The sequence below is a fragment of the Salvelinus namaycush genome, chromosome 8 (genome assembly GCF_016432855.1).
Source record: "Salvelinus namaycush isolate Seneca chromosome 8, SaNama_1.0, whole genome shotgun sequence".
NCBI lineage: Eukaryota > Metazoa > Chordata > Actinopteri > Salmoniformes > Salmonidae > Salvelinus > Salvelinus namaycush.
This window is the reverse complement of record NC_052314.1, coordinates 65,627,401-65,652,744: the sequence shown is the minus strand read 5'-3', so window position 1 is coordinate 65,652,744 and position 25,344 is coordinate 65,627,401. Positions and strand designations below refer to the sequence as shown.

The following is a 25,344-nucleotide window of genomic DNA, read 5'->3' as shown; positions in this document are numbered from 1 at the left end:
GATGAAATATAGTTTACATGCTGTCAACAATCTAAGCCAACCCTGTCAGTTATGCCTCATGGTTGCTCATTGATTTTCTTGTTGAACGACGAACCCACCTGTTATATTTTAATTTCTTAATTTAATATCATTTTAAAATATGCATTTGTCTAATATACATTAAGTTATAGTAGTACAATAACTGACCACTATATGGTGGACTTGGTATGTCTTCTATGTGTAACTCTGTTGTTTGTGTCGCACTGCTTTGCTTTCTTGGTCAGGTCGCAGTTGTAAATGATTACTTGTTCTCAACTAGCTTACCTGGTTTAATAAAGGTGAAATGAAAAATATGGACGTGACCAGACCAAGGGGCCAATTCAGCAGGATGCAGTGTTCAGGAACTGAAATATAGTACGTAATAAAAACATGCCTCTCTGACCTGTAGAATAAGGAATCATGTCTGCTTTGTTGATATCATTTATATCTGCAACTTTTGACCAAGTTTGGCTCCTGAATGTGGCCAGATGCTTTTTCACTATAGTCTCCCTCTCCTTGTCTCCTCCCCTACATCTGCACTGATTAGCTTAACAGGTGAAAACAATGTGGTGGAAGGAAGCTCATCATTAGACTGGTTTAACTTTCACCTGGTCACTACTTTCAGATCAGTGAAGGAGAGGACAGACGAGAAGAGTGGTTTTTAGACGACTGAGAAAGAGCCCTAGTGTATGGGGGTAGTGTTGTGTAGTGTTGAATTAGCACAGGCCGTAGCTCTTCTAGGCCAGTCATACATAGTCACACGGAGTGGATGTTTATTGGTGGAACCTTAAGTGTGGAGGACGGGCTTGTAATGGCTGGTGCAGAATTAGTGGAATGGTATCAAATACATCACAGGCATGGTTTTTATGTGTTTGATCCCATTCTATTTGCTCTGTTCCAGACATTATTACAAGCCGTTGTCGTGTCTCTACTATCATTAAATTGAAGACTTAGTTTTTATCAAAGAATCTCTGTAATTAGTATTAAGGATTAAACTGATTAATCATGTAACTGTAATTAACTAGGAAGTCGGGGCACCAAGGAAAATATTCAGATAACAAAGTTAAAATTTTCCTAATATAACTTTTCAGATATTTTATATCTGATTATTTATTTGACCTCACGTTAGTCTCATTCCAAACGTCGTAAATTGTTGGTTATCAGCACGAACCCAGTCTTCACTATGAGTCATCCATACATCAATTATCTTAAATAATTTATTTACTAAGTAATTCACAGAAATGCATAAACAAACAGTTGATAGTTACAATGAAATGATAACGGAGATTCCCTAGTGGGATAAATCGGCATCGCGGCTTGGTGGACAAAAGGGAAGTGGGGGTCGACTGAGATAAGACACTACAAAGTTGATAATTATAACAATAATATGCTAATCCTTTGCACATGAACGCTCACTCATTCAGGAATAATTGCAATCAATATATATATTTACGCTCAGTGTGTCGTCGGGATCTCTGCTGAAAAGTTAGTTTCTGTTGGAGAGTTTCCGTCCTCTCTCTCTTTCTCTTTCTGTCGTGGTTAGAATGGATAGTTCAGAGTGACATTCATTCATTTCGTTATAGATGTTCCGGCGGTCTTCGTTCCTTGCGTTCAATGATACCGAATTCCTAGCTGCGGACTAGTAATTAATATCAAAGACTTGTTCTTATTCTGTCGGTATCGATAGTCTAAGAGTTTAACCACGTGGTATGGTTAAAAGATTCAGCAATCGTCTCAAACCTTGGCCCTCTATCGAGGTAAGCTGGTCTGTAACCTTTGTCCTCTCGTGATTGAGAGAAAACATGGTCTGTTGAGAAATTGTCAAAGTTGGGGTTTTACTCGGGAGTTGCAGAAAAGGGCCTGTCCCAGGATGCCCGACCCTAACTGGGCTCATGGGCGGTCCTCTGATTTAGTTAAACTCAAAAGGGAATTGGAGTTACCTTTATTAAACAGTCCAAAACCACATCACAATTTTACAAACAGTATCATCCTCACTCATTCATCTTATACAACAATTAGATGTAGACCTCATATCTGAGGCTATTATATAAACAGCGTTATGGTAATGTGGTCCTATTATCTCCCATGAGTTTCACCAAGCTGTAACAAATGGACCAGTCGTAGCTGGATTCTTCACCGATCTTTTATACCTTCTCTGGAACATAAATGTTGTTCGGACCTCAAGTTCTGTGAGGTGGAATAAATTCCTTGGTTCTCTATGAAAATTCACTCTGTCTCTATACTGTGGCCATGAGGAGATTATCTCCTCCAGGAATTTACAACCTCTCTGACCACAGCAGCCTGTGTGTAGGAGGCAGGGAGAGGGAGATGGGGCTTGTTGTACCCAAAGAGGGCAACGTCATGACACCGTCCTCCCCTCAGCAGCCTCTGATTTATACGCTTTTAGAGGAATCTCATGCATTCTGTCAATCACACACAAAACCCTGCCTACGGCTGTCTCTCATAACTGGAGGTCATTGCCACCTGTCCTACTGTAGTCAATGATTGGTCCCATTTGTTAGTTAGTAACAAAACCATACTGTTTTGATAACTGATGGTTATTTATGATCCAACCCTTCATTCTGGTGTTGTCACCGCAAACAGTAAGTTAACAAGATAAGTTCAAATGTAAAAAGTAACATTCACTCTCTATCCTAAAGTGGCAGAGAGGTGTCTTGTCCTTTTCGATTCCATGTTAGATAAAACATAGTAGAGAACAATAATGTTATAGACAGGAAATATCTTTAATATCGGTTGAATGATTTATTGAATTAGCAGGAAGTACACATTGTTTATGTTCAGAACGATAAAAGCACAAGAAGTAAACATGCTGTATATCTGATAAACATATAGTCAATTTAAATGTATTTGAAGTGTAAAACAACAGTAATTGATTGACAGCGGCTATTGAATGATATTACACCCCTATTCTACACATCATTGTTTGACAAATGAATAAATTGTGTGAAAGCTTGTGTAGCGGACATGAGTCCGCCATAATTGGTTGCTCATAGTCATGTGATGAGGTAGCCCCGTCTGCAACTTCAAAATCAGTGTCAGCTCTAGGCCCATAAGGGAATTTCCTCTTTGTCTAATTAAGATGTTGGTTTCTCTTGCGGGAGGCTCTGGTTCAGATCACTGTCTTCGTGTGTGTGAATATGTTTGTCTCCTACCTGTAGTTGAGTACAATTCTATCAAATCCCATCAGTCTTTTAGACCATCATTAACATACAGTAGAGAGTTCATTAATCAGCAGTGCAGAGAAAGTAACTATGAGAAGACTATTTCTCACAGATCCATTGTTGTGAAAAGGAACAATCATAATCCCTCCATACTCCTTGGCCTGATGATATGTAATAGATTTCCACACAGTTCTCCCCGACACCACCACCAGGCTCTCCACTCCACCAAAACCTGCAGTAGAAACAACACAGATAGACTGATCTCTCTCTCAGAACCTAGAGTATGAACAACACAGTTAGACTGACCACTCCCTCAGAACCTGCAGTAAAAACAACACAGTTAGACTGACCACTCTCTCAGAACCTAGAGTATGAACAACACAGTTAGACTGACCTCTCTCTCAGAACCTAGAGTATAAACAACACAGAGTTAGACTGACCACTCTCTCAGAACCTAGAGTATGAACAACACAGATAATCAGTCCTACACCTTCCACTGTGATCAGTGTTATTAGAGCAGTAGTCTCTTTCCTTGGGGTGGTCAGTGTTATTATAGAGCAATAGTCTCTTACCTTGGGGTGGTCAGTGTTATTATAGAGCAGTAGTCTCTTACCTTGGGGTGGTCAGTGTTATTAGAGCAGTAGTCTCTTACCTTGGGGTGGTCAGTGTTATTATAGATCAGTAGTCTCTTACCTTGGGGTGGTCAGTGTTATTATAGATCAGTAGTCTCTTACCTTGGGGTGGTCAGTGTTATTATAGAGCAGTAGTGTCTTACCTTGGGGTGGTCAGTGTTATTATAGACCAGTAGTCTCTTACCTTGGGGTGGTCAGTATTATTATAGAGCAGTAGTCTCTTACCTTGGGGTGGTCAGTGTTATTATAGATCAGTAGTCTCTTACCTTGGAGTGGTCAGTGTTATTATAGATCAGTAGTCTCTTACCTTGGAGTGGTCAGTGTTATTATAGATCAGTAGTCTCTTACCTTGGAGTGGTCAGTATTATTATAGAGCAGTAGTCTCTTACCTTGGGGTGGTCAGTGTTATTATAGATCAGTAGTCTCTTACCTTGGAGTGGTCAGTGTTATTATAGAGCAGTAGTCTCTTACCTTAGGGTGGTCAGTGTTATTACAGCAGTAGTCTCTTACCTTGGGGTGGTCAGTATTATTATAGAGCAGTAGTCTCTTACCTTGGAGTGGTCAGTGTTATTATAGAGCAGCAGTCTCTTACCTTGGGGTGGTCAGTATTATTATAGAGCAGTAGTCTCTTACCTTGGAGTGGTCAGTGTTATTATAGAGCAGCAGTCTCTTACCTTGGGGTGGTCAGTATTATTATAGAGCAGTAGTCTCTTACCTTGGAGTGGTCAGTGTTATTATAGAGCAGCAGTCTCTTACCTTGGGGTGGTCAGTGTTATTATAGAGCAGTAGTCTCTTACCTTGTGGTGGTCAGTGTTATTATAGAGCAGTAGTCTCTTACCTTGGGGTGGTCAGTATTATTATAGAGCAGTAGTCTCTTACCTTGGAGTGGTCAGTGTTATTATAGAGCAGTAGTCTCTTACCTTGGGGTGGTCAGTGTTATTATAGAACAGTAGTGTCTGACCTTGGGTTGGTCATTGTTATTATAGAGCAGTAGTCTCTTACCTTAGGGTGGTCAGTGTTATTACAGCAGTAGTCTCTTACCTTGGGGTGGTCAGTATTATTATAGAGCAGTAGTCTCTTACCTTGGAGTGGTCAGTGTTATTATAGAGCAGCAGTCTCTTACCTTGGGGTGGTCAGTATTATTATAGAGCAGTAGTCTCTTACCTTGGAGTGGTCAGTGTTATTATAGAGCAGCAGTCTCTTACCTTGGGGTGGTCAGTGGGGTGCCGTCCACCCATTTCCAGGTTCCCTCAGTAACAGAATCAGTCAGACCAATCCAGACCCACTTGACTGACTCAAACCCATTGATAAATGTCTGTTGAGGAACAGAAAAAGCATTGGTACAGTTTAACTCATGTATTTTTTTATTCAACCAGGCAAATCAGCTGAGAACAAATTCTTATTTACAATGACAGCCTACACCGGCCAAACCCAGACGACGCTGGGCCAATTGTGCGCCGCCCTATGGGACTCCCAATCATGGCTGGTTGTGATACAGCCTGGATTCGAACCAGAGTGTCTAGTGAGATGCAGTGCTAGATACATGTCTGTCTCTCACCTGTTCCTCTTCACTGTTAATGATCACCAGGTCTGCTCCTCTCTCCAGACAGTCCTGTCTACTCTTCTCCCAGGATTTCCCCTCAGTAGAGAGGTAGTAACAGCTGGAGCCAAACCTTCTCCATCCTTCAGGACAGGACCCTAGAAGTTTGACATTTACCATATTTGTCACTTGAATGTTATTTAAAATCCAAAGAGCATGACTCAGATAAAGTTAATGAACCCTTCCATGGAGCTGATAGAGATTCTGCCCTTCATCAGGAAATAATTATAATGGTCTGGTGATTTCCCACAGCAATCGTTTGTGTGAATTGCCTGTTTGTCTACAGCTTTTACACTGAACAAAAATTGAAACGCAACATGCAACCATTTCAAAGTATTTACTTAGTTACAGTTCATATAAGGAAATCAGTCCATTGAAATACATTTTTTAGGCCCTAATGTATGGATTTCACATGACTGGGAATACAGACATGCATCTGTTGGTCTCAGATATCTTAAATAAAAGGTCGGGGTGTGGATCAGAAAATCACCATTTGTCTCCTTCACATAGAGTTGATCAGGCTGTTGATTGTGGTCTGTGGAATGTTGTCCCACTCCACTTCAATGGCTGTGCAAAGTTGCTGGATATTGATGGGAACTGGAACACTGTTGTACACGTCAATCCAGAGCATCCCAGACATGCTCAATGGGTGACATGTCTGGTGACTATTCAGGACATGGAAGAACTGGGACATTTTCATCTTCCAGGAGATGTGTACAGATCCTTGCTACATGCAGATGAGCTTCCCTGAGACGATTTCTGACAGTTTGTGCAGTTTGTGCAAACCTACAGTTTCATCAGTTGTCCGGGTGGCAGGTGAAGGAGTCAGATGTGGAGGTCCTGATCTGGCGTGGTTACACGTTGTCTGCAGTTGTGAGGCCAGTTGGACATACTGCCAAATTCTCTAAAACGACGTTGGAGGAGGCTTAATGTAGAGAAATTAACATAAAAATCTCTGACAACAGGTCGGGTGACATTCTTGGAGTCATCATGCCAACTGCATGCTTCCTCAACTTGAGTCATAGATGGCATTGTGTTGTGGACAAAACTGCACATTTTAGAGTGGCCTCTTACTGTCCCCAGCACAAGGTGCACCTGTGTAATTATCATGCTGTTTAATCAGATTCTTGATATGCCACACCTGTCAGGTGGATGGATTATCTTGGCAAAAGAGATAAGCTCACTAACAGAGACGTAAACAAATTTGTGCACAACATTTGAGCTGTTTGTGCATATGTGACATTTCTGATATACTTTATTTCAGCTCATGAAACATGGGACCAACACTTTACATGTTGCCTTTATATTTTTGTTCAGTGACATTTTCAAGTTAGAATCATAAAACACGGGACGAGATGTTGAAACTGTCCATTGTGCCAATAGATGGTATGCACTCACATGAGATTTGCCGTGATGTTGACAGAGTGGCATGGGAGGTTTATTTCTTAGACTGGTTTAAGATGTCAATTTTGGGACACATCCTCAGTAGTGTGCCTTCGAATCAGTGGGTGTTTCGGCCTTTAATCACTAAACACCCTCATCAAAGGTGGCCAGCTAAAGGGTGATCAAGCCTTAGCTTGTGTCCCATGCCCAATTAAGATTTCCCACGGGACTATGCAAGGCAGGGGCGTCCTCTTCCCTGAGACAGCCCTACAGCTGACCGCATACCTCATATGCCCTCCTCAAGTTGGAGGGATCTGAATTGGGTTCTCAGGTGGGGGTGGGGGTCATGAAATTATAGCCCAGCAAGGGTCCTTCCGTTTGATCCAGATCCACTGGCTGCCTCTTTCAGCTGCTTGAGAAACTGCTCTGACGGTCTGCCGCAGAGCCTGTCCATGGATTCCAAGTTCTTTCAGCAACCTGATGGTGGAAGAAGCCACGAATCCTCTGCATCCCACTTCAACTGGCCAGACTTTTGCATTCCAGCCACGCTGAGTTGCGTCTGCTGCCAACTCTGTGTAACGCAGTTTCTTACGCTCGTAGGCCTCTTCAACAGAGTTTTCCCACGGGACTGTGAGCTCTATGATGTACACAGCCTTTCGTGAAGCGGACCAGAGTACCATGTCTGGCCTAAGGTTGGTAGAAGCAATCTCAGGTGGAAAAATGAGTTGCTGGCCAATATCGACAAGCATCTTCCAGTCCCGGGCCATGCCTAGGTGTCCAGTTTCTGGCTTTGTAGGAGGATGCTTGGGCTTTTTCTGTCCCTCCCGGATGAATGTTGTTGTTTTGACGGGATTGCTTGTTTTTGGAGGTAATGAATTGGTTGCACTCCTCTTGGTCTCAAGTGCTGCAGCCAGGCTCTTGAGGACCTGATTGTGCCTCCAGGTGTAGCGGCCTTGTGAGAGGCTGGTCTTGCAACCTGTCATTATATGCCTGAGAGTCGCTGGAGCTGGGCAGAGGGGGCAGGTCGGGTCCTCGCCATACCATTGATGTAGGTTTTTTGGTGATGGAAGCACATCATAAACAGCTCTTATGATGAAGCTGATGTTGCTTGCCTCCATTTGCCAAAGCTCACTCCAGTTGATCTTTCTCCTCTCCAGGCCTTCCCACCGCGTCCATTGCCCTTGTTTAGCAAGAGAGACAGCCTTTGCACTTCTTGCAGTCTCCTCCTGTCTGCGCACCTCCTCGACCACCAGCTTCCTGCGTTCAGATGTTGTTGCATTATGGAACGTTGGTTTGCTTGCTGCCAGGCCAAAGCCTCCTCTTCCATGCTGGATATTCCCCACAATGTCTTGGTGTCTCAGGGCTGATATTGCTTGCTGCACAGCCTTGGATGATGTCCATTTCCGTCCAGTTTGTAGGGGAGGTGCAGCCTTGCTAATGGTCTGGTCTTTGGAGTCCTTCAATGTCATCTGAAGTCTTACTTTAGAGCACTTGTACTCCTCCGTTAGACTTGTAAGAGGTAGTTCAAGGACCCCTTTGCCATAAAGGCCGATGTTACTCAGGCATCGTGGGACACCCAGCCATTTCTTCACGTATGAGGTAATGGTTCGCTCCATCTTCTCCACTGTTGTTATTGGGACCTCATAGACGGTGAGTGGCCACATTACCCGGGGGAGAAGTCCAAACTGTAGGCACCAAAGCTTGAGCTTCCCAGGCAGTAGGGTCTTGTTGATGTTCTCAAGTCCGTCGGCGATGTCCTGTCTTACTTGCTGCACTTGATCTTTATCTCGGAGGCTTTCGTTGTACCATCTACCCAGGCTCTTGACGGGTTGCTCAGACACCGCTGGTATCGGGTCATCTCCAATGCAGAACCTCAAATCTTTAAGCTGTCCCTTGACTATGGAGATGCTTCGAGATTTGCTTGGCTTGATTTTCATCCGGGCCCACTTGATGTTAGCCTGCAGTTTTGCAAGTAGCCGCCTGGTGCATGCTGCAGTGGTGGTCAGTGTAGTCATGTCATCCATGTATGCTCGGATAGGTGGGAGACGGAGCCCTTCCTTAGTTCTCTCACCGCCGACCACCCATCTCGATGCCCTGATGATGACTTCCATGGCCATAGTGAAGGCCAGAGGTGAAATTGTACAGCCTGCCATTATGCCCACTTCCAAGCGCTGCCATGTTGTTGTGAAGTCAGGTGTTGTGAAACACAATTGCAGGTCTTGGAAATAGGCCTTTACCAGTGTAGTGATGGGTTCTGGTACGTGGAAAAAGTTGAAGGATTCCCAAAGGAGTTCATGGGGAACTGAGCCAAAGGCATTGGCCAGGTCGAGGAAGATGACATAGAGGTCTCTCTTGTCTTTCTTAGCTGTTTGGATCTGGTGCCAAATCATACTAGTATGTTCCAGGCAACCAGAGAAACCAGGAATGCCTGCTTTCTGTACAGATGTATCAATGTACTTGTTCCTTTCCAGGTAAGTGGACAGCCTCTGTGCTATTATACTGAAAAAGATCTTCCCTTCAACGTTGAGAAGGGAGATTGGTCGGAATTGACTGATGTCTGTCGCATCCTTCTCTTTCGGGATTAGCACACCACCAGCCCTTCGCCATGCCTTTGGTATTATTTCCTTCTGCCACACTATCCTCATGAGCCTCCAAAGAAAGCGTAGAACATCCGGGGCGTTCTTGTAGAGCTTATATGGTACTCCATTAGGCCCAGGAGCCGAGGCCGCTCTTGCTCGTCGGACAACGTTCTCTACTTCCTTCCATTTTGGAGGGTCAGTGTCCAGATTGAATTCTGGTGGTTGAATAGGTGGGATGTCATGTGGGATGATTATCTGCTCATGCCTTTTCGTGTCCTGGTGGACCTTTTCCAGATGTTCTTCCAGTTCTGGCTTTGGAGTTTTTAGGATTCCGCACTTTTCCTTTGCGAAGAGGTCTTTGACAAACTTAAAGGGGTTTTTATAGAACCGTGTTCTTGAGTGTTCCTTCTTCCTACGAAGTTTCCTTAAGTTTTCCGCTCTTCGCAAGGTTGCCAGCCGACATTTGATGTCTGCTTGGAGTAGCATGAGACCTTCTCTCTCTGCATCAGAGGCCTTCTTCCACTGCTTTCTCAGCTGCCTTCTCTCTCTGACAAGTATCTCGATCTCTTGCTGCCTCCTAGATTTGGCTGGCGCGGGTGGTGTCCTTGCCACTTCTCCTTTCGTTTACTCCAAAGCGCTCTTCTCCGTAGTGGTAGATAATGTCTCCCATCCTTTCAAGCTTTTCTCTGCTGTTTCCTACCTGTTGTTCCAAGATTTTTGTCAGGTCGTTGTTGATTGTTTCCCACTCTCTCTTTTCAACAGCTTGGGGCCACTTCACACTCGGTCTGTGCCCTTTGACCTTTTCCTCTTTTAGAGGTCTCTGTGGTTGGGTGAGTTCATCCACCGGCATTTCTGTGCTTGTGTTATCCTCCTCCGTTACAGGGGTGCTGATGCTCTGCGAACTTTGGTTTGCGTCCCGTCGCTGTGCGTCATTCGACTGATTTGACTGGCTGCTTCGTAAGAAGTACTGGTCAATGCGAGGTCCCTGTCTCTGCTCTACCAAGCACCTTTTCCTCCTTGATGGATCCTTAACCCCCTTGCCGATGTTACTCTCTCCCAACCACAGCTGCACACCTGAAGTGTGTGTCCTGCTGCTGTTATGGTTGTCTCATGTGCTGTGTTCCTACTCGTAGTCGTTTCCATTCCTGGGTCCGTAGCCGTGTGATCAGTCGTTGAGCCATCTTGCGCCCCAGCTCATCGCAGGCTCTAGGGGTATGTTCCTTTGTTGACTTTCAGTAGCACTTAGCGGGTGTCTCCAACATACTGAAGCAGCGTCGGAGACTGCCAACATGGGTAGCTAGCCCATTACAGCCCCATTGGGGTCTATTCCCTCCGGTCAGCTGTCTCTCCAAGCTGTCACACAGACTTTCCTATGTTGTCAGCTGTCCTTTCACAGCAGTCACTGGACAAGTCCAGATATTCAGAATCATAAAACACGGGACGAGATGTTGAAACTGTCCAAAGTTAAACATAACTTTGCAACTATTATTTATTCCCACACTGAATAAGTAAGTAGCTTTGCACGAGCCTCGTCTTATGAGAGGCCAGAACAGCTCATAGGATCCTGCTCCTGTTTCTGTAGTGTGAGGTAGCTTGATGTACAAGTAATAACTTCCAATGTATCTGACATCTCTAGTCTCTTCTAGAATTACTAATTATAAAACTGGGTCAATGAATTACATTATACTTCAGATCCCACAGTTTCTACACAGATCAGAACATGCCCTTTCAGTTATGATGCAACTTATACAGTTGAAGTTGGAAGTTTACATACGGTACACTTAGGTTGGTTAAAACTCGTTTTTCACCACTCCACAAATTTATTGTTAACAAACTATAGTTTTGGCACGTTGGTTCGGACATCTACTTTGTGCATGACACAAGTAATTTTTCCAACAATTGTTTACAGACAGATTATTTCACTTATAATATCCATATCAACATCTCCTGCACTGCTCAAATGCTACTACAACCTCTGTGCTGTGTACAAGCCTGTGAATAGAATGTGTCTGACGATATGGTGGAAAGACTACTGTATTTATTTCATTTTTACATTTGCGTTTTACTAAGAAAAGGCTATGTTTTTAGTAGTATGTGTTATATGTGTTAAGTAGTATGTGTTCAGGAAGTGGAAATTAGTCTAAGCTATAAGAAGTTTGTTAATGGATATTTATATTTTGTGTTTTTAAGTTATCATTTCAGTTTTACTTTGGTGTTATCACTATTACACACTGTTACACACTTATCACTGTTACACACTATCACAATTCCAGTGGGTCACAAGTTTACATACACCAAGTTGACTGTGACTTTAAACAGCTTGTACCTTGTACAAGCTTGTGAAAGGCTACCTGAAATGTTTGACCCAAGTTAAACAATTTCAAGGCAATGCTACCAAATACTAATTGAGTGTATGTAAACTTCTGACCCACTGGGAATGTGATGAAAGAAATAAAAGCTGAAATAAACCATTCTACTATTATTCTGACAATTCACTTTCTTAAAATAAAGTGGTGATCCTAACTGACCTAAGACAGGGAAATTTTACGAGGATTAAATGTCAGGAATTGTGGAAAACTGAGTTTAAATGTATTTGGCAAAGGTGTATGTAAACTTCCGACTTCAACTGTATGTTGAACAATTTACAAAAAAACTCTTAGAATTGATATTCTGGTGCCTCTTGTGAAATTCAAAAAATTTATTTCTGATCTTGTAAATGTTAACTGTGATTGTTTTTCTTAAGGTGTATATGTATTGTGTCTGTGTAGTTGTGCATACAGTGACAAGAAAAAGTATGTGAACCTTTTGGAATTACCTGGATTTCTACATAAATTGGTCATGAAATTTGATCTGATCTTCATCTAAGTCACAACAATAGACAAACACAGTCTCCTTAAACTAAGCCTGAGCTAATGACTTCTCAAAAAGCTAATTGGATTCAGGAGTCAGCTAACCTAGAGTCCAATCAATGAGACGAGATTGGAGATATTGGTTAGAGCTGCCTTGCCCTATAAAAAACACTCACAAAGTTTGAGTTTGCTATTCACAAGAAGCTTTGCCTTATATGAACCCTGCCTTGAACAAAAGAGATCTCAGAAGACATAAGATTAAGAATTGTTGACTTGCATAAAGCTGGAAAGGGTTACAAAAGTATCTCTAAAAGCCTTGATGTTCATCAGTCTACGGTAAGACAAATTGTCTATAAATGGATCAAATTCAGCACTGTTGCTACTCTCCCTAGGAGTGGCCATCCTGCAAAGATGACTGCAAGAGCACAGAGCAGAATGCGCAATGATGTTCAGAAGAATCCTAGAGTTCCAGGTAATGACTTACAGAAATCTCTGGAACATGCTAACATCTCTGACGAGTCTACGATACATAAAACACTAAACAAGAATGGTGTTCTTGGGAGGACACCACGGAAGAAGCCACTGCTGTACAAAACAACCATTGCTCAATGTTGGAAGCTTGCAAAAGAGCACCTGGATGTTCCACAGCGTGACTGGCAAAATATTCTGTGGACAGATTAAACTAAAGTTGAGTTGTTTGGAAGGAACACACAACACTATGTGTGGAGAAAAAAAGGCACAGCACACCAACATCAAAACCTCATCCCAACTTTAAAGTATGGTGGTGAGAGCATCATGGTTTGGGGGCTGCTTTGTCGCCTGCTTTGGGCCTGGACAGCTTGCTATCATAAACGGAAAAATTAATTCCTAAGTTTCTCAACATTTTGCAGAAGAATGTAAGGCTATCTGTCCGCCAATTGAAGCTCAACAGAAGTTGGATGATGCAACAAGACAACGACCCAAAACACAGAAGTAAATCAACAACAGAATGGCTTCAACAGAAGAAAATACGCTTTCTGGAGTGGCCCAGTCAGAGTCCTGACCTCAACCCGATTGAGATACTGTGGCATGACCTCAAGAGAGCGCTTCACACCAGACATCCCGAGAATATTGCTGAACTGAAACAGTTTTGTAAAGAGGAATGGTCCAAAATTCCTCCTGACCATTTTGCAGGTCTGAGCCGCAACTACAGAAAAACGTTTGGTTGAGGTTATTGCTGCCAAAGGGAGGGTCAACCAGTTATTAAATCCAAGGGTTCACCTACTTTTTCCACCCTGCACTGTGAATGTTTACATGGTGTGTTCAATAAAGACATGAAAATAATTGTTTGTGTTAAAAGTTTAAGCATACTGTGTTTGTCTATTGTTGTGACCTAGATGAAGACCAGTTCACATTTAATGACCAATTTATGCAGAAATCCAGGTAATTCCAAGGGTTCACACTTTTCCTTGCCACTGTATATGTTTATTTCTTTGTAATGAAAACAGGGCTCTACTGCAAATGAGACCTTGGTCTCAGTTGATCCTGTTTAAATAAAATTATTATTTTTTAAAGTACACCCAGCTGGACGCTAGTCTATCATAGGACTTTATCTCCTTAATGCTGAGTGCCAAGCAGACACTCATCAGGTACAATTTTTTACAGCATTTCATATAACTCGGTTGGGGATCAAACTTCCAATCTCAGGGCAGACACTAACCACAAGGTCACCGGTGAATGATAAAAGATGTCGAACTACTATTTATCTAATTTCCTTGACTGACAAAAACAAAATCTGAGGGGAGTTGTAGGTAGGTAGTTCTGATGACCTCTGATCTCCTGTGGCGTGTGTTGAGAGCTAAGGCAAAACACAGTTCCTGTCATTTGTTTCTGGTCCTAATGGCCATGGCTAGCGCTGATAATACTTCTTGAATATGTTTGTGTGTGAGATAACAGGTCAACAACCAAAACTGTGGGGGGGGCTGTCCTTACTTTTGTTCTCCCAGTTCAGTCGTTCTATCTCCTTCTGTAGCTGGTCACGCTCCATAGTTGTAGTGTTCAGACTCTTTTTCAACTTGTCTACTTCAGTGGCCCTGGTATTTAGACTATTCTGTAGCTGGTCTCTCTCTGTAGTCCTGGTATTTAGACTATTCTGTAGCTGGTCTCTCTCTGTAGTCCTGGTATTTAGACTATTCTGTAGCTGGTCTCTCTCTGTGGTCCTGGTATTTAGACTATTCTGTAGCTGGTCTCTCTCTGTAGTCCTGGTATTTAGACTATTCTGTAGCTGGTCTCGCTCTGCAGTTGCATCTGTAAAATGGAAAAGTCAATCAAAATGTGTAACTATCACAACATTGACTACAAATGTTTAATAAAAAACCATTAACTTACAGGAATCCCACAGGCCTATGATGACAGCCAGTAGAACACACACTGCAGCAACTCTGGATGGTCTCCTCCACCACTGAAAATGTACTGAAAAACAAGTTATTAAAGTCAGATCTTTGGTAATGTGTTAATGTGTTTTACTGTATCATCAGTGTTTAATTTGAGCTGGATTCTGTGGGAACAGGATCTGGCACCTCTCAGTTTGGACTGATGCATTCCAGAACCTATTTGGCTGGATCCGCTGCCTCTCATGGCATTAAAAATAGTTACAATTTGCAGTGTAAAAAAATTATAATTAAAGCGATCAAAGTTTTTGGAGTTTTCTCATCGTCAATTCTCCTGCCCCCTAAAAAAATGCAATGTGAAAACGTAGATTTTCAGCCCGCACCTGAAAAAGGGAACTGTAGGTAGAGGCAGGTATCCTCAATATTAACGGGCCCTGTATTTAGGGGTAAGGTAGAGGCAGGCAGCCTTGAGGTTACAGTGTTGTGCCTATAACCAAAAGGTTGCAGGTTTGAATACCGGAGCGGACAAGGTGAAAAATATGTTGTGCCCTTGAACAAGGCACTTCATCCTAATTGCTACAGGGGCGTTGTACGTTGGAGACATTGTGATCATTGTAAAGAAGTCACACCCATCCCACTGGCGTTAGAAGTTCAGAGAGAGAAAGTTTAGACTATATGAAATAATTACGCTTAAATTATCATGAAATGATGAGGATTTCTATCCTCTAACAGGAGGAAACGTAGAATAGTAGTCAAAGATAATGTACCGTTACATCCCATGCTGACACATCCATTATGATTACTAAAGTATATATATATTTTTTCCACCTTTATTTAACCAGGTAGGCTAGTGGAGAACAAGTTCTCATTTGCAACTTGCCACCTGGCCAAGATAAAGCATAGTAGTTCGACACATACAACAACACAGTTACACATGGAATAAACAAAACATACAGTCAATAATACAGTAGGAAAAAAAGTATATACAGTGAGTGCAAATGTGGTAAGATAAGGGAGTTAAGGCAATAAATAGGCCATGGTGGCGAAGTAATTACAATATAGCAATTAAACACTGGAATGGTAGATGTGCAAAAGATGGATGTGCAAGTAGAGATACCGGGGTACAAAGGAGCAAGATAAACAAATAAATACAGTATGGGGATGAGGTAGTTGGATGGGCTTTTTACAGATGGGCTATGTCCAGGTGCAGTGATCTGAGAGCTGCTCTGACAGCTGGTGCTTAAATCTAGTGAGGGAGATAGGAGTCTCCAGCTTCAGTGATTTTTGCAGTTTGCTCCAGTCATTGGCAGCCGAGAACTGGAAGGAAAGGTGACCAAACGAGGAATTGGCTTTGGGGGTGACCAGTGAGATATACCTGCTGGAGCGCGTGTTACGAGTGGGTGCTGCTATGGTGACCAGCGAGCAGAGATAAGGCAGGGTATTACCTAGCAGAGACTTGTAGATAACCTGTAGCCAGTGGGTTTGGTGACGAGTATGAAGCGAGGGCCAGCCAACGAGAGCATATAGGTCGCAGTGGTGGGTAGTGTATAGGGCTTTTGTGACAAAACGGATGGCACTGTGATAGACTGCATCCAATTTGTTGAGTAGAGTGTTGGAGGCTATTTATAGATGACATCGACGAAGTCAAGGATCGGTAGGATGGTCAGTTTTACGAGGGTATGTTTGGCAGCATGAGTGAAGGATGCTCTGTTGCAAATTAGGATGCCGGTTCTAGATTTAATTTTGGATTGGAGATGCTTAATGTGGGTATGGAAGGAGAGTTTACAGTCTAGCCTGACACCTAGGTATTTGTAGTTATCCACGTATTCTAAGTCAGAGCCGTCCAGAGTAGTGATGCTGGATGGGCGGGCAGGTGCGGGCAATGATCGGTTGAAGAGCATGCATTTAGTTTTACTTGCATTTAAGAGCAGTTGGAGGCCACGGAAGGAGTGTTGTATGGCATTGAAGCTCGTCTGGAGGTTAGTTAACACAGTGTCCAAAGAAGTGCAAGAAGTATACAGAATGGTGTCGTCTGCGTAGAGGTGGATCAGAGAATCACCAGCAGAAAGAGCGACATCATTGATGTATACAGGGAAAAGAGTCACCCCTATAGAGACTGCCAGAGGTCCGGACAACAGGCCCTCCGATTTGACACACTGAACTCTATCAGAGAAGGAGTTGGTGAACCAGGCGAGGCAATCATTTGAGAAACCAAGGCTGTTGAGTTAGCCAATAAGAATGTGGTGATTGACAAGAGTCGAAAGCCTTGGCCAGGTCGATGAACACGGCTGCACAGTAATGTGTTTTGTCGATGGCGGTTATGATATCGTTAAGGACTTTGAGCGTGGCTGAGGTGCACACATAACCAGCTCTGAAACCAGATTGCATAGCGGAGAAGGTACGGTGGGATTCGAAATGGTCGGTAATCTGTTTGTTAACTTGGCTTTTGAAGACCTTAGAGAGGCAGGGTAGGATAGATATAGGTCTGTAGCAGTTTGCGTCTAGAGTGTCTCCCCTTCGAAGAGGGGGATGACCGCGGCAACTTTCCAATCTTTGGGGATCTCAGACGATACGAAAGAGAGGTTGAACAGGCTAGTAATAGGGGTTGCAACAGTTTCGGCAGATAATTTTAGAAAGAGAGGATCCAGATTGTCCAGCCCGGCTGATTTGTAGGGGTCCAGATTTTGCAGCTCTTTCAGAACATCAGCTATCTGGATTTAGTTGAAGGAGAAATGATGGGGGCTTGGGCGGGTTGCTGTGGAGGGTGCCGGGCAGTTGACTGGGGTAGGGGTAGCCAGGTGGAAAGCATGGCCAGCCGTAGAGAAATGCTTATTGAAATTTTCAATTATAGTGCATTTATCGGTGGAAACAGTGTTTCCTAGCCTCAGAGCAGTGGGTAGCTGGGAGGAGGTGCTCTTATTCTCCATGGACTTTACAGTGTCCCAGAACTTTTCGGAGTTTGTACTGCAGGATGCAAATTTATGTTTGAAAAAGCTAGCCTTAGCTTTCCTAACTGCCTGTGTATATTGGTTCCTAACTTCCCTGAAAAGTTGCATATCACGGGAGCTATTCGATGCTAATGCAGAATGCCACAGGATGTTTTTGTGCTGGTCAAGGGCTAACAGGTCTGGAGTGAACCAAGGGCTATATCCATTCCTGGTTCTACATTTTTTGAATGGAGCATGCTTATTTAAGATGGTGAGGAAGGCACTTTTAAAGAATAACCAGGCATCCTCTACTGACGGGATGAGGTCAATGTCATTCCAGGATACCCCGGCCAGGTCGATTAGAAAGGCCTGTTCGCTGAAGTATTTTAGGGAGCATTTGACACTGATAAGGGGTGGTCGGTTGATCGCAGACCCATTACGGATGCAGGAAATGAGGCAGTGATCGCTGAGATCTTGGTTGAAAACATCAGAGGTGTATTTGGAGGGCGAGTTAGTTAGAAGAATATCTATGAGGGTGTCAGTGTTTACAGATTTGGGGTTGTACCTGGTAGGTTCATTGATAAGGTGTGAGATTGAGGGCATCAAGCTTAGATTGTAGGATGGCCGGGGTGTTAAGCATGTCCCAGTTTAGGTCACCTAGCAGCACGAGCTCAGAAGATAGATGGGGGGGCAATCAATTCACATATGGTGTCGAGGGCACAGCTGGGGGCAGAGGGTGGTCTATAGCAAGTGGCAACGGTGAGAGACTTGTTTCTGGAAAGGTGAATTTTTAGAAGTAGAAGCTCGCATTGTTTGGGTACAGACCTGGATAGTAAGACAGAACTCTGCAGGTTATCTTTGCAGTAGATTGCAACACCGCCACCTTTGGCAGTTCTATCTTGGCAGAACATTTTATAGTTAGGGATGAAAATGTCAGGGTTTTTGGTGGTTTTCCTGAGCCAGGATTCAGACACGGCTAAGACATCCGGGTTGGCAGAGTGTGCTAAAGCAGTGAGAAAAACAAACTTAGGGAGTAGGCTTCTAATGTTAACATGCATGAAACCAAGGCTTTTACGGTTGCAGAACTTAACAAATGAGAGCACCTGGGGAGTGGGAGTGGAGCTAGGCACTGCAGGTTCTGGATTAACCTCTACATCACCAGCGGAACAGAGGAGGAGTAGGATAAGGGTACGGTTAAATGCTATAAGAACTGGCCGTCTAGCACGTTCGTAAACAAAGAGTAAAAGGAGCAGGTTTCTGGGCACAATAGCATAGATTCAAGGCATAATGTACAGACAAAGGTAAGGTAGGATGTGATTCCATTGGAGATAAACCTAGGCATTGAGTAATGAAGAGAGTGATATAGTCTCTAGAGACGTTTAAACCAGGTGATGTCATCGCATATGTAGAAGGTTATTTTGATATCTAGTTAAAATCTTATAAACTTTGACACCAAACATAATACTTTAGTAGGGTAATTCCTTACCTGTGGTGAGGGTTGTTGACACCAGTCGACTTGTCTTTCCATTTTCCAGCACAGTGCAAACATTGACAGAGTATTCAGTACCAGGTTTCAGGCCACAGAGAGTGATGCTGGCTGAAGACGTGGTAGTGATGTGTGGTTCTGTCCCTGGACAGTGGTAGGAGATCTGGTAATGATGTTGGGTTTGGTCCAATCCTGGTGGCTGGCTCCAGCTAACAGCAGCTGATGTGGTGTCCACTGAGTCAACAGTCAGCTGGTCTGGAGCAGGAAGTACTAAGGGAAAATACATTATTGTCAGGGTTACAGTTTAACTCTAGAAATAAACTACAGAAGGGAAAGTAGAATAGTTGTAATGAAGTAGAAAATGCTGCTTGCAATTCCTTTAGATACTTTTTTGCCCCACTGTATTTAGTCAGCCACCAATTGTGCAAGATCTCCCACTTAAAAAGATGAGAGAGACCTGTGATTTTCATCATAGGTACACTTCAACTATGACAGACAAAATTAGAAAAAGAAATCCAGAAAATCACATTGTAGGATTTTTAATGAATTTATTTGCAGATTATGGTGGAAAATAAGTATTTGGTCACCTACAAACAAGCAAGTTTTCTGGCTCTCACAGACCTGTAACTTCTTCTTTAAGAGGCTCCTCTGTCCTCCACTCGTTACCTGTATTAATGGCACCTGTTTGAACTTCTTATCAGTATAAAAGACACCTGTCCACAACCTCAAACATTCACACTCCAAACTCCACTATGGCCAAGACCAAAGAGCTGTCAAAGGACACCAGAAATAAAATTGTAGACCTGCACCAGGCTGGGAAGACTGAATCTGCAATAGGTAAGCAGCTTGGTTTGAAGAAATCAACTGTGGGAGCAATTATTAGGAAATGGAAGACATACAAGACCACTGATAATCTCCCTCGATCTGGGGCTCCACGCAAGATCTCACCCCGTGGGGTCAAAATGATATTGGTGAGCAAAAATCCCAGAACCACACGGGGGGACATAGTGAATGACCTGCAGAGAGCTGGGACCAAAGTAACAAAGCCTACCATCAGTAACACACTACGCCGCCAGGGACTCAAATCCTGCAGTGCCAGATGTGTCCCCCTGCTTAAGCCAGTACATGTCCAGGCCCGTCTGAAGTTTGCTAGAGAGCATTTGGATGATTCAGAAGAAGATTGGGAGAATGTCATATGGTCAGATGAAACCAAAATAGAACTTTTTGGTAAAAACTCAAGTCGTCGTGTTTGGAGGACAAAGAATGCTGAGTTGCATCCAAAGAACACCATACCTATTGTGAAGCATGGGGGTGGAAACATCATGCTTTGGGGCTGTTTTTCTGCAAAGGGACCAGGACGACTGATCCGTGTAAAGGACAGAATGAATGGGGCCATGTATCGTGAGATTTTGAGTGAAAACTTCCTTCCATCAGCAAGGGCATTGAAGATGAAACGTGGCTGGGTCTTTCAGCATGACAATGATCCCAAACACACCGCCCGGGCAACGAAGGAGTGGCTTCGTAAGAAGCATTTCAAGGTCCTGGAGTGGCCTAGCCAGTCTCCAGATCTCAACCCCATAGAAAATCTTTGGAGGGAGTTGAAAGTCCGTGTTGCCCAGCAACAGCCCCAAAACATCACTGCTCTAGAGGAGATCTGCATGGAGGAATGGGCCAAAATACCAGCAACAGTGTGTGAAAACCTTGTGAAGACTTACAGAAAACGTTTGACCTCTGTCATTGCCAACAAAGGGTATATAACGAAGTATTGAGATAAACGTTTGTTATTGACCAAATACTTATTTTCCACCATAATTTGCAAATAAATTCATAAAAAATCCTACAATGTGATTTTCTGGATTTTTTCCCCTCATTTAGTATGTCATAGTTGTAGTGTACCTATGATAAATTACAGGCCTCTCTCATCTTTTTAAGTGGGAGAACTTGCACAATTGGTGGCTGACTAAATACTTTTTTGCCCCACTGTATGGGAAGAAATAAGTTAAAAACAGACGTCACACAACAGAAGTAGGATTTGTAAAGTAACACAAATGAAGGGTTTCTGCTATATTCATTTAGTAACGGTGCTGTCCTGCTGACAGATTGTTGCCGCCACACCAAAGATAAATATAAATGAAAATGATGTTGTAATTCTAAATCCTCTCCACAATAAATAGTGTTTTAATAATGTACTACTGATAAAGTTAAAACAAGCAGAGGCAGATCAACTCCTTGACATAATGACTCACAGAAATGGAAGAAAGCCTGAATTCAGATACTGTATTATAAACAACGTTTCATGATTTCAGCACCAAACTGCATGATGAGATCTGAGGAATTAACCATCATATATTTCTCATCAGGGAAGATACTGGACCTTTACATCCCATGCTGACTGTTACGGGTTTCGGTTCTGTTACGAGTTTCAGTTTCTCTATCCATTTTGAGGTTGACTAGGCTGGGCGCTCTGACTGGAGTCACCTCGTTAGTCAGTATGTGTTACAGCTGTGATGGTCCTGCTGGTATTTAAGAGCTGCTGGCCCTGCTGGTATATAAGAGCTGCTGGCCCTGCTGGTATTTAAGGGCCGCTGGCCATGCTGGTATTTAAGAGCCGCTGGTCCTGCTGGTATTTAAGAGCCGCTGGCCCTGCTGGTATTTAAGAGCAGCTGGTCCTGCTGGTATTTAAGAGCCGCTGGTCCTGCTGGTATTTAAGAGCCGCTGGCCCTGCTGGTATTTAAGAGCCGCTGGCCCTGCTGGTATTTAAGAGCCGCTGGCCCTGCTGGTATTTAAGAGCCGCTGGCCCCGATGGTATTTAAGAGCCGCTGGCCCTGCTGGTATTTAAGAGCTGCTGGCCCTGCTGGTATTTAAGAGCCGCTGGCCCTGCTGGTATTTAAGAGCCGCTGGCCCTGCTGGTATTTAAGAGCCGCTGGTCCTGATGGTATTTAAGAGCCGCTGGTCCTGATGGTATTTAAGGGCTGCTGGTCCTGATGGTATTTAAAGCTTCTTTGGGATCGGTGTCCCTTCCATGGGACGGTTGAGCTAACATAGGCCAATGCGATTAGCATGAGGTTGTAAGTCACAAGAAAATTTCCCAGGACGTAGACATATCTGATATTGGCAGAAAGCTTAAATTATTGTTAATCTAACTGCACTGTCCAAATTACAGCAGCTATTACAGTGAAATAATACCATGCTATTGTTTGAGGAGAGTGCACAATTTTAAACATGAAAAGTTATTAATAAACAAATGAGGCACATTTGGGCAGTCTTGATACAACATTTTTAACAGAAATGCAATGGTTCATTGGATCAGTACAAAACTTTTAAAATACACCGCTGCCATCTTGTGGCCAAAATATGGCCCTGCTGGTATTTATGGGCTGCTGGTTCAGTGCATCAGATGGAGAGATGTTGGGAGACCTACACCTCATGTTAAGGTGGCCACGTCATTTAGCCAGAAACTCCTGTTTATTTAGCTCCATATCCCTTTTACTCCAGATCCTAAGTTGGTGTTTGCTTATCTGAGACCAACCTTAGTGAACATCCATGGTGGGTGGCTTTTAGAACCCCTTACTAGTGGCTTTGCCATCTTTCAGTGGGAACCCCCACGGTGTCTATCAAAACCCCTTTTGAAACCCTTTCTGTGTTTGGTTGTTGAAGTGATTATCTTTGTTAGTTCCCTTTTCTGGGAGTGATGACTGTGTTTGTCTTTTGGGAACATAAAACAGACACATAATTATGATTTGTTAATTTACATTTGTCTTTTTGATAACTAGTCAAAATTTGACACCAGACAGAATACTTAAGTAGGGTAATTCCTTACTTGTGGTGAGGGTTGTTGACACCAGTCGACTTTGCCTTCCATTTTCCAGCACAGTGCAGACAGTGACAGAGTACTGAGTACCACATTGCAGGTCAGAGAGAGTGATGCTGTGTGAAGATGTGGTAATGATGTGTGGTTCTGTCCCTGGACAGTGGTAGGAGATCTGGTAATGATGTTGGGTTTGGTCCAATCCTGGTGGCTGGCTCCAGCTAACAGCAGCTGATGTGGTGTCCACTGAGTCAACAGTCAGCTGGTCTGGAGCAGGAAGTACTAAGAAATAGAAATAAGAAATAATCTAAAGAATAGAAGTCACACAGAAGTTGGATTTAGGAATTTCTGCTGTATTGATTTAGCAACGGTGGTCCACTGCTGCTACATTGTTGTCGCCACACCAATTCCTTTAAATATAAAATAAAAGAACGCTGTGATTATAAATCCTCTCCACAATAAATAGTGTTTTAATACTGTACTACTGATAAAGTTAAAACAAGCAGAGGCAGATCAACTCCTTGATATAATGACTCACAGAAATGGAAGAAATCCTGAATTCAGATACTGTATTATAAACAACGTTTAATGATTTCAGCACCAAACTGCATGATGAGACCTGGGGAATTCACCATCATATATTTATCATCAGGGAAGATACTGGACCTTTACATCCCATGCTGACACATCCATTATGATTAGTTCATAGTCATTTTGATAACTAGTTAAAGTTTAATCAGCTTTGACACTAAACATAATACTTAAGTAGGGTACTTACTTGTTGTGAGGGTTGTTGACACCAGTTTACTTTTCTTTCCATTTTCCAGCACAGTGCAGACAGTGATAGAGTATTCAGTAGCAGGTTTCAGGTCAGAGAGAGTGATGCTGTGTGAAGATGTGGTAGTGTAGTGGGGTTCTGTCCCTGGACAGTGGTAGGAGATCTGGTAATGATGTTGGGTTTGGTCCAATCCTGGTGGCTGGTTCCAGCTAACAGCAGCTGATGTGGTGTCAACAGTCAGCTGGTCCGGAGCAGTGGGTACTAAGGGGAAATACACTTTTGTCAGGGCTATTGTTTATCTCTAGAAACTACAGAAGGAAAAGTAGAATAGTACTTGAAAAATAAGCTTGCAATTCCTTTTGATAAAATAAGCAAAAGCAGAAGTCAGAACAGAGGTCAGATATGTAATGTAAAAAAAATGAAGAGTTTCTGCTATATTAATTAATTAATATAAATGAAAAGAATGGTGTAATTATAAATCCTCTCCACAATAACACGTGTTTAATACTGTACTACTGATAACGTTAAAGCAAGCAGAAGCAGATCAATTCCTATGACATAATGACTCACAGGAACGGAATAATAATTATTTTTTTATTTTTTTATTTAACCTTTATTTAACCAGGTAGGCCAGTTGAGAACAAGTTCTCACTTACAAATGCGACCTGGCCAAAATAAAGCAAAGCAGTGCGACAAACAACAACACAGCGTTACACATGGAATAAACAAACGTACAGTCAATTACAAAATAGAAAAGTCTATATACAGTGTGTGGAAATGAGGTAAGATTAGGGAGGTAAGGCAATAAATAGGCCATAGTGGCGAAATAATTACAATTTAGCAATTAAACACTGGAATGATAGATGTGCAAAACATGGATGTGCAAGTAGAGATAGTGGGGTACAAAGGAGCAAGATAAACAAATAAATACAGTATGGGGATGAGGTAGTTGGGTGGGCTATTTACAGATGGGCTATGTACAGGTACAATGATATGTAAGCTGCTCTGACAGCTGGTGTTTAAAGTTAGAGAGGGAGATATGAGTCTCCAGCTTCAGTGACTTTTGCAGTTCGTTCCAGTCATTGGCAGCAGAGAACTGGGAGGAAAGGCGGCCAAAGGAGGAATTGGCTTTGGGGGTGACCAGTGAAATATACCTGCTGGAACACGTGCTACGGGTGGGTGCTGCTATGGTGACCAGTGAGCTGAGATAGGCGGGGCTTTACCAAGCAAAGACTTATACTACCCACCACTGCGACCTGTATGCTCTCGTTGGCTGGCCCTCGCTTCATATTCGTCGCCAAACCCACTGGCTCCAGGTCATCTATATGGGGCTTTGGTGACAAAACGGATGGCACTGTGATAGACTGCATCCAATGTGCTGAGTAGAGTGTTGGAGGCTATTTTGTAAATGACATCGCCGAAGTCAAGGATCGGTAGGATAGTCAGTTTTACGAGGGTATGTTTGGCAGCATGAGTGAAGGATGCTTTGTTTGCGAAATAGGAAGCCGATTCTAGATTTCATTTTGGATTGGAGATGCTTAATATGAGTCTGGAAGGAGAGTTTACAGTCTAACCAGACACCTAGGTATTTGTAGTTATCCACATATTCTAAGTCAGAACCGTCCAGAGTAGTGATGCTAGACGGGCGGGCAGGTGCGGGCAGCGATCGGTTGAAGAGCATGCATTTAGTTTTACTTGCATTTAAGAGCAGTTGGAGGCCACGGAAGGAGTGT

At 43.1% G+C, this 25,344-nt stretch overlaps 1 protein-coding gene across 1 annotated transcript in view; it reads right to left on the bottom strand.

Annotated features, from left to right (window-relative positions):
* Positions 1-3,121: 3,121 nt before the first annotated feature.
* The window catches only part of LOC120052249 (tenascin-like), a 27,492-nt gene continuing 5,269 nt past the window's right edge, over positions 3,122-25,344 (bottom strand). The window contains exons 2-9 of the mRNA XM_038999069.1: positions 23,612-23,887; positions 22,846-23,115; positions 19,026-19,295; positions 14,611-14,694; positions 14,215-14,529; positions 5,391-5,530; positions 5,038-5,147; positions 3,122-3,432 (exon numbers count right to left, since the gene is read on the bottom strand). Of these exons, the coding sequence (XP_038854997.1) occupies positions 3,300-3,432; positions 5,038-5,147; positions 5,391-5,530; positions 14,215-14,529; positions 14,611-14,694; positions 19,026-19,295; positions 22,846-23,115; positions 23,612-23,887 (1,598 nt within the window). The 3' untranslated portion in view covers positions 3,122-3,299. The remainder of the gene's footprint in view (positions 3,433-5,037; positions 5,148-5,390; positions 5,531-14,214; positions 14,530-14,610; positions 14,695-19,025; positions 19,296-22,845; positions 23,116-23,611; positions 23,888-25,344) is intronic.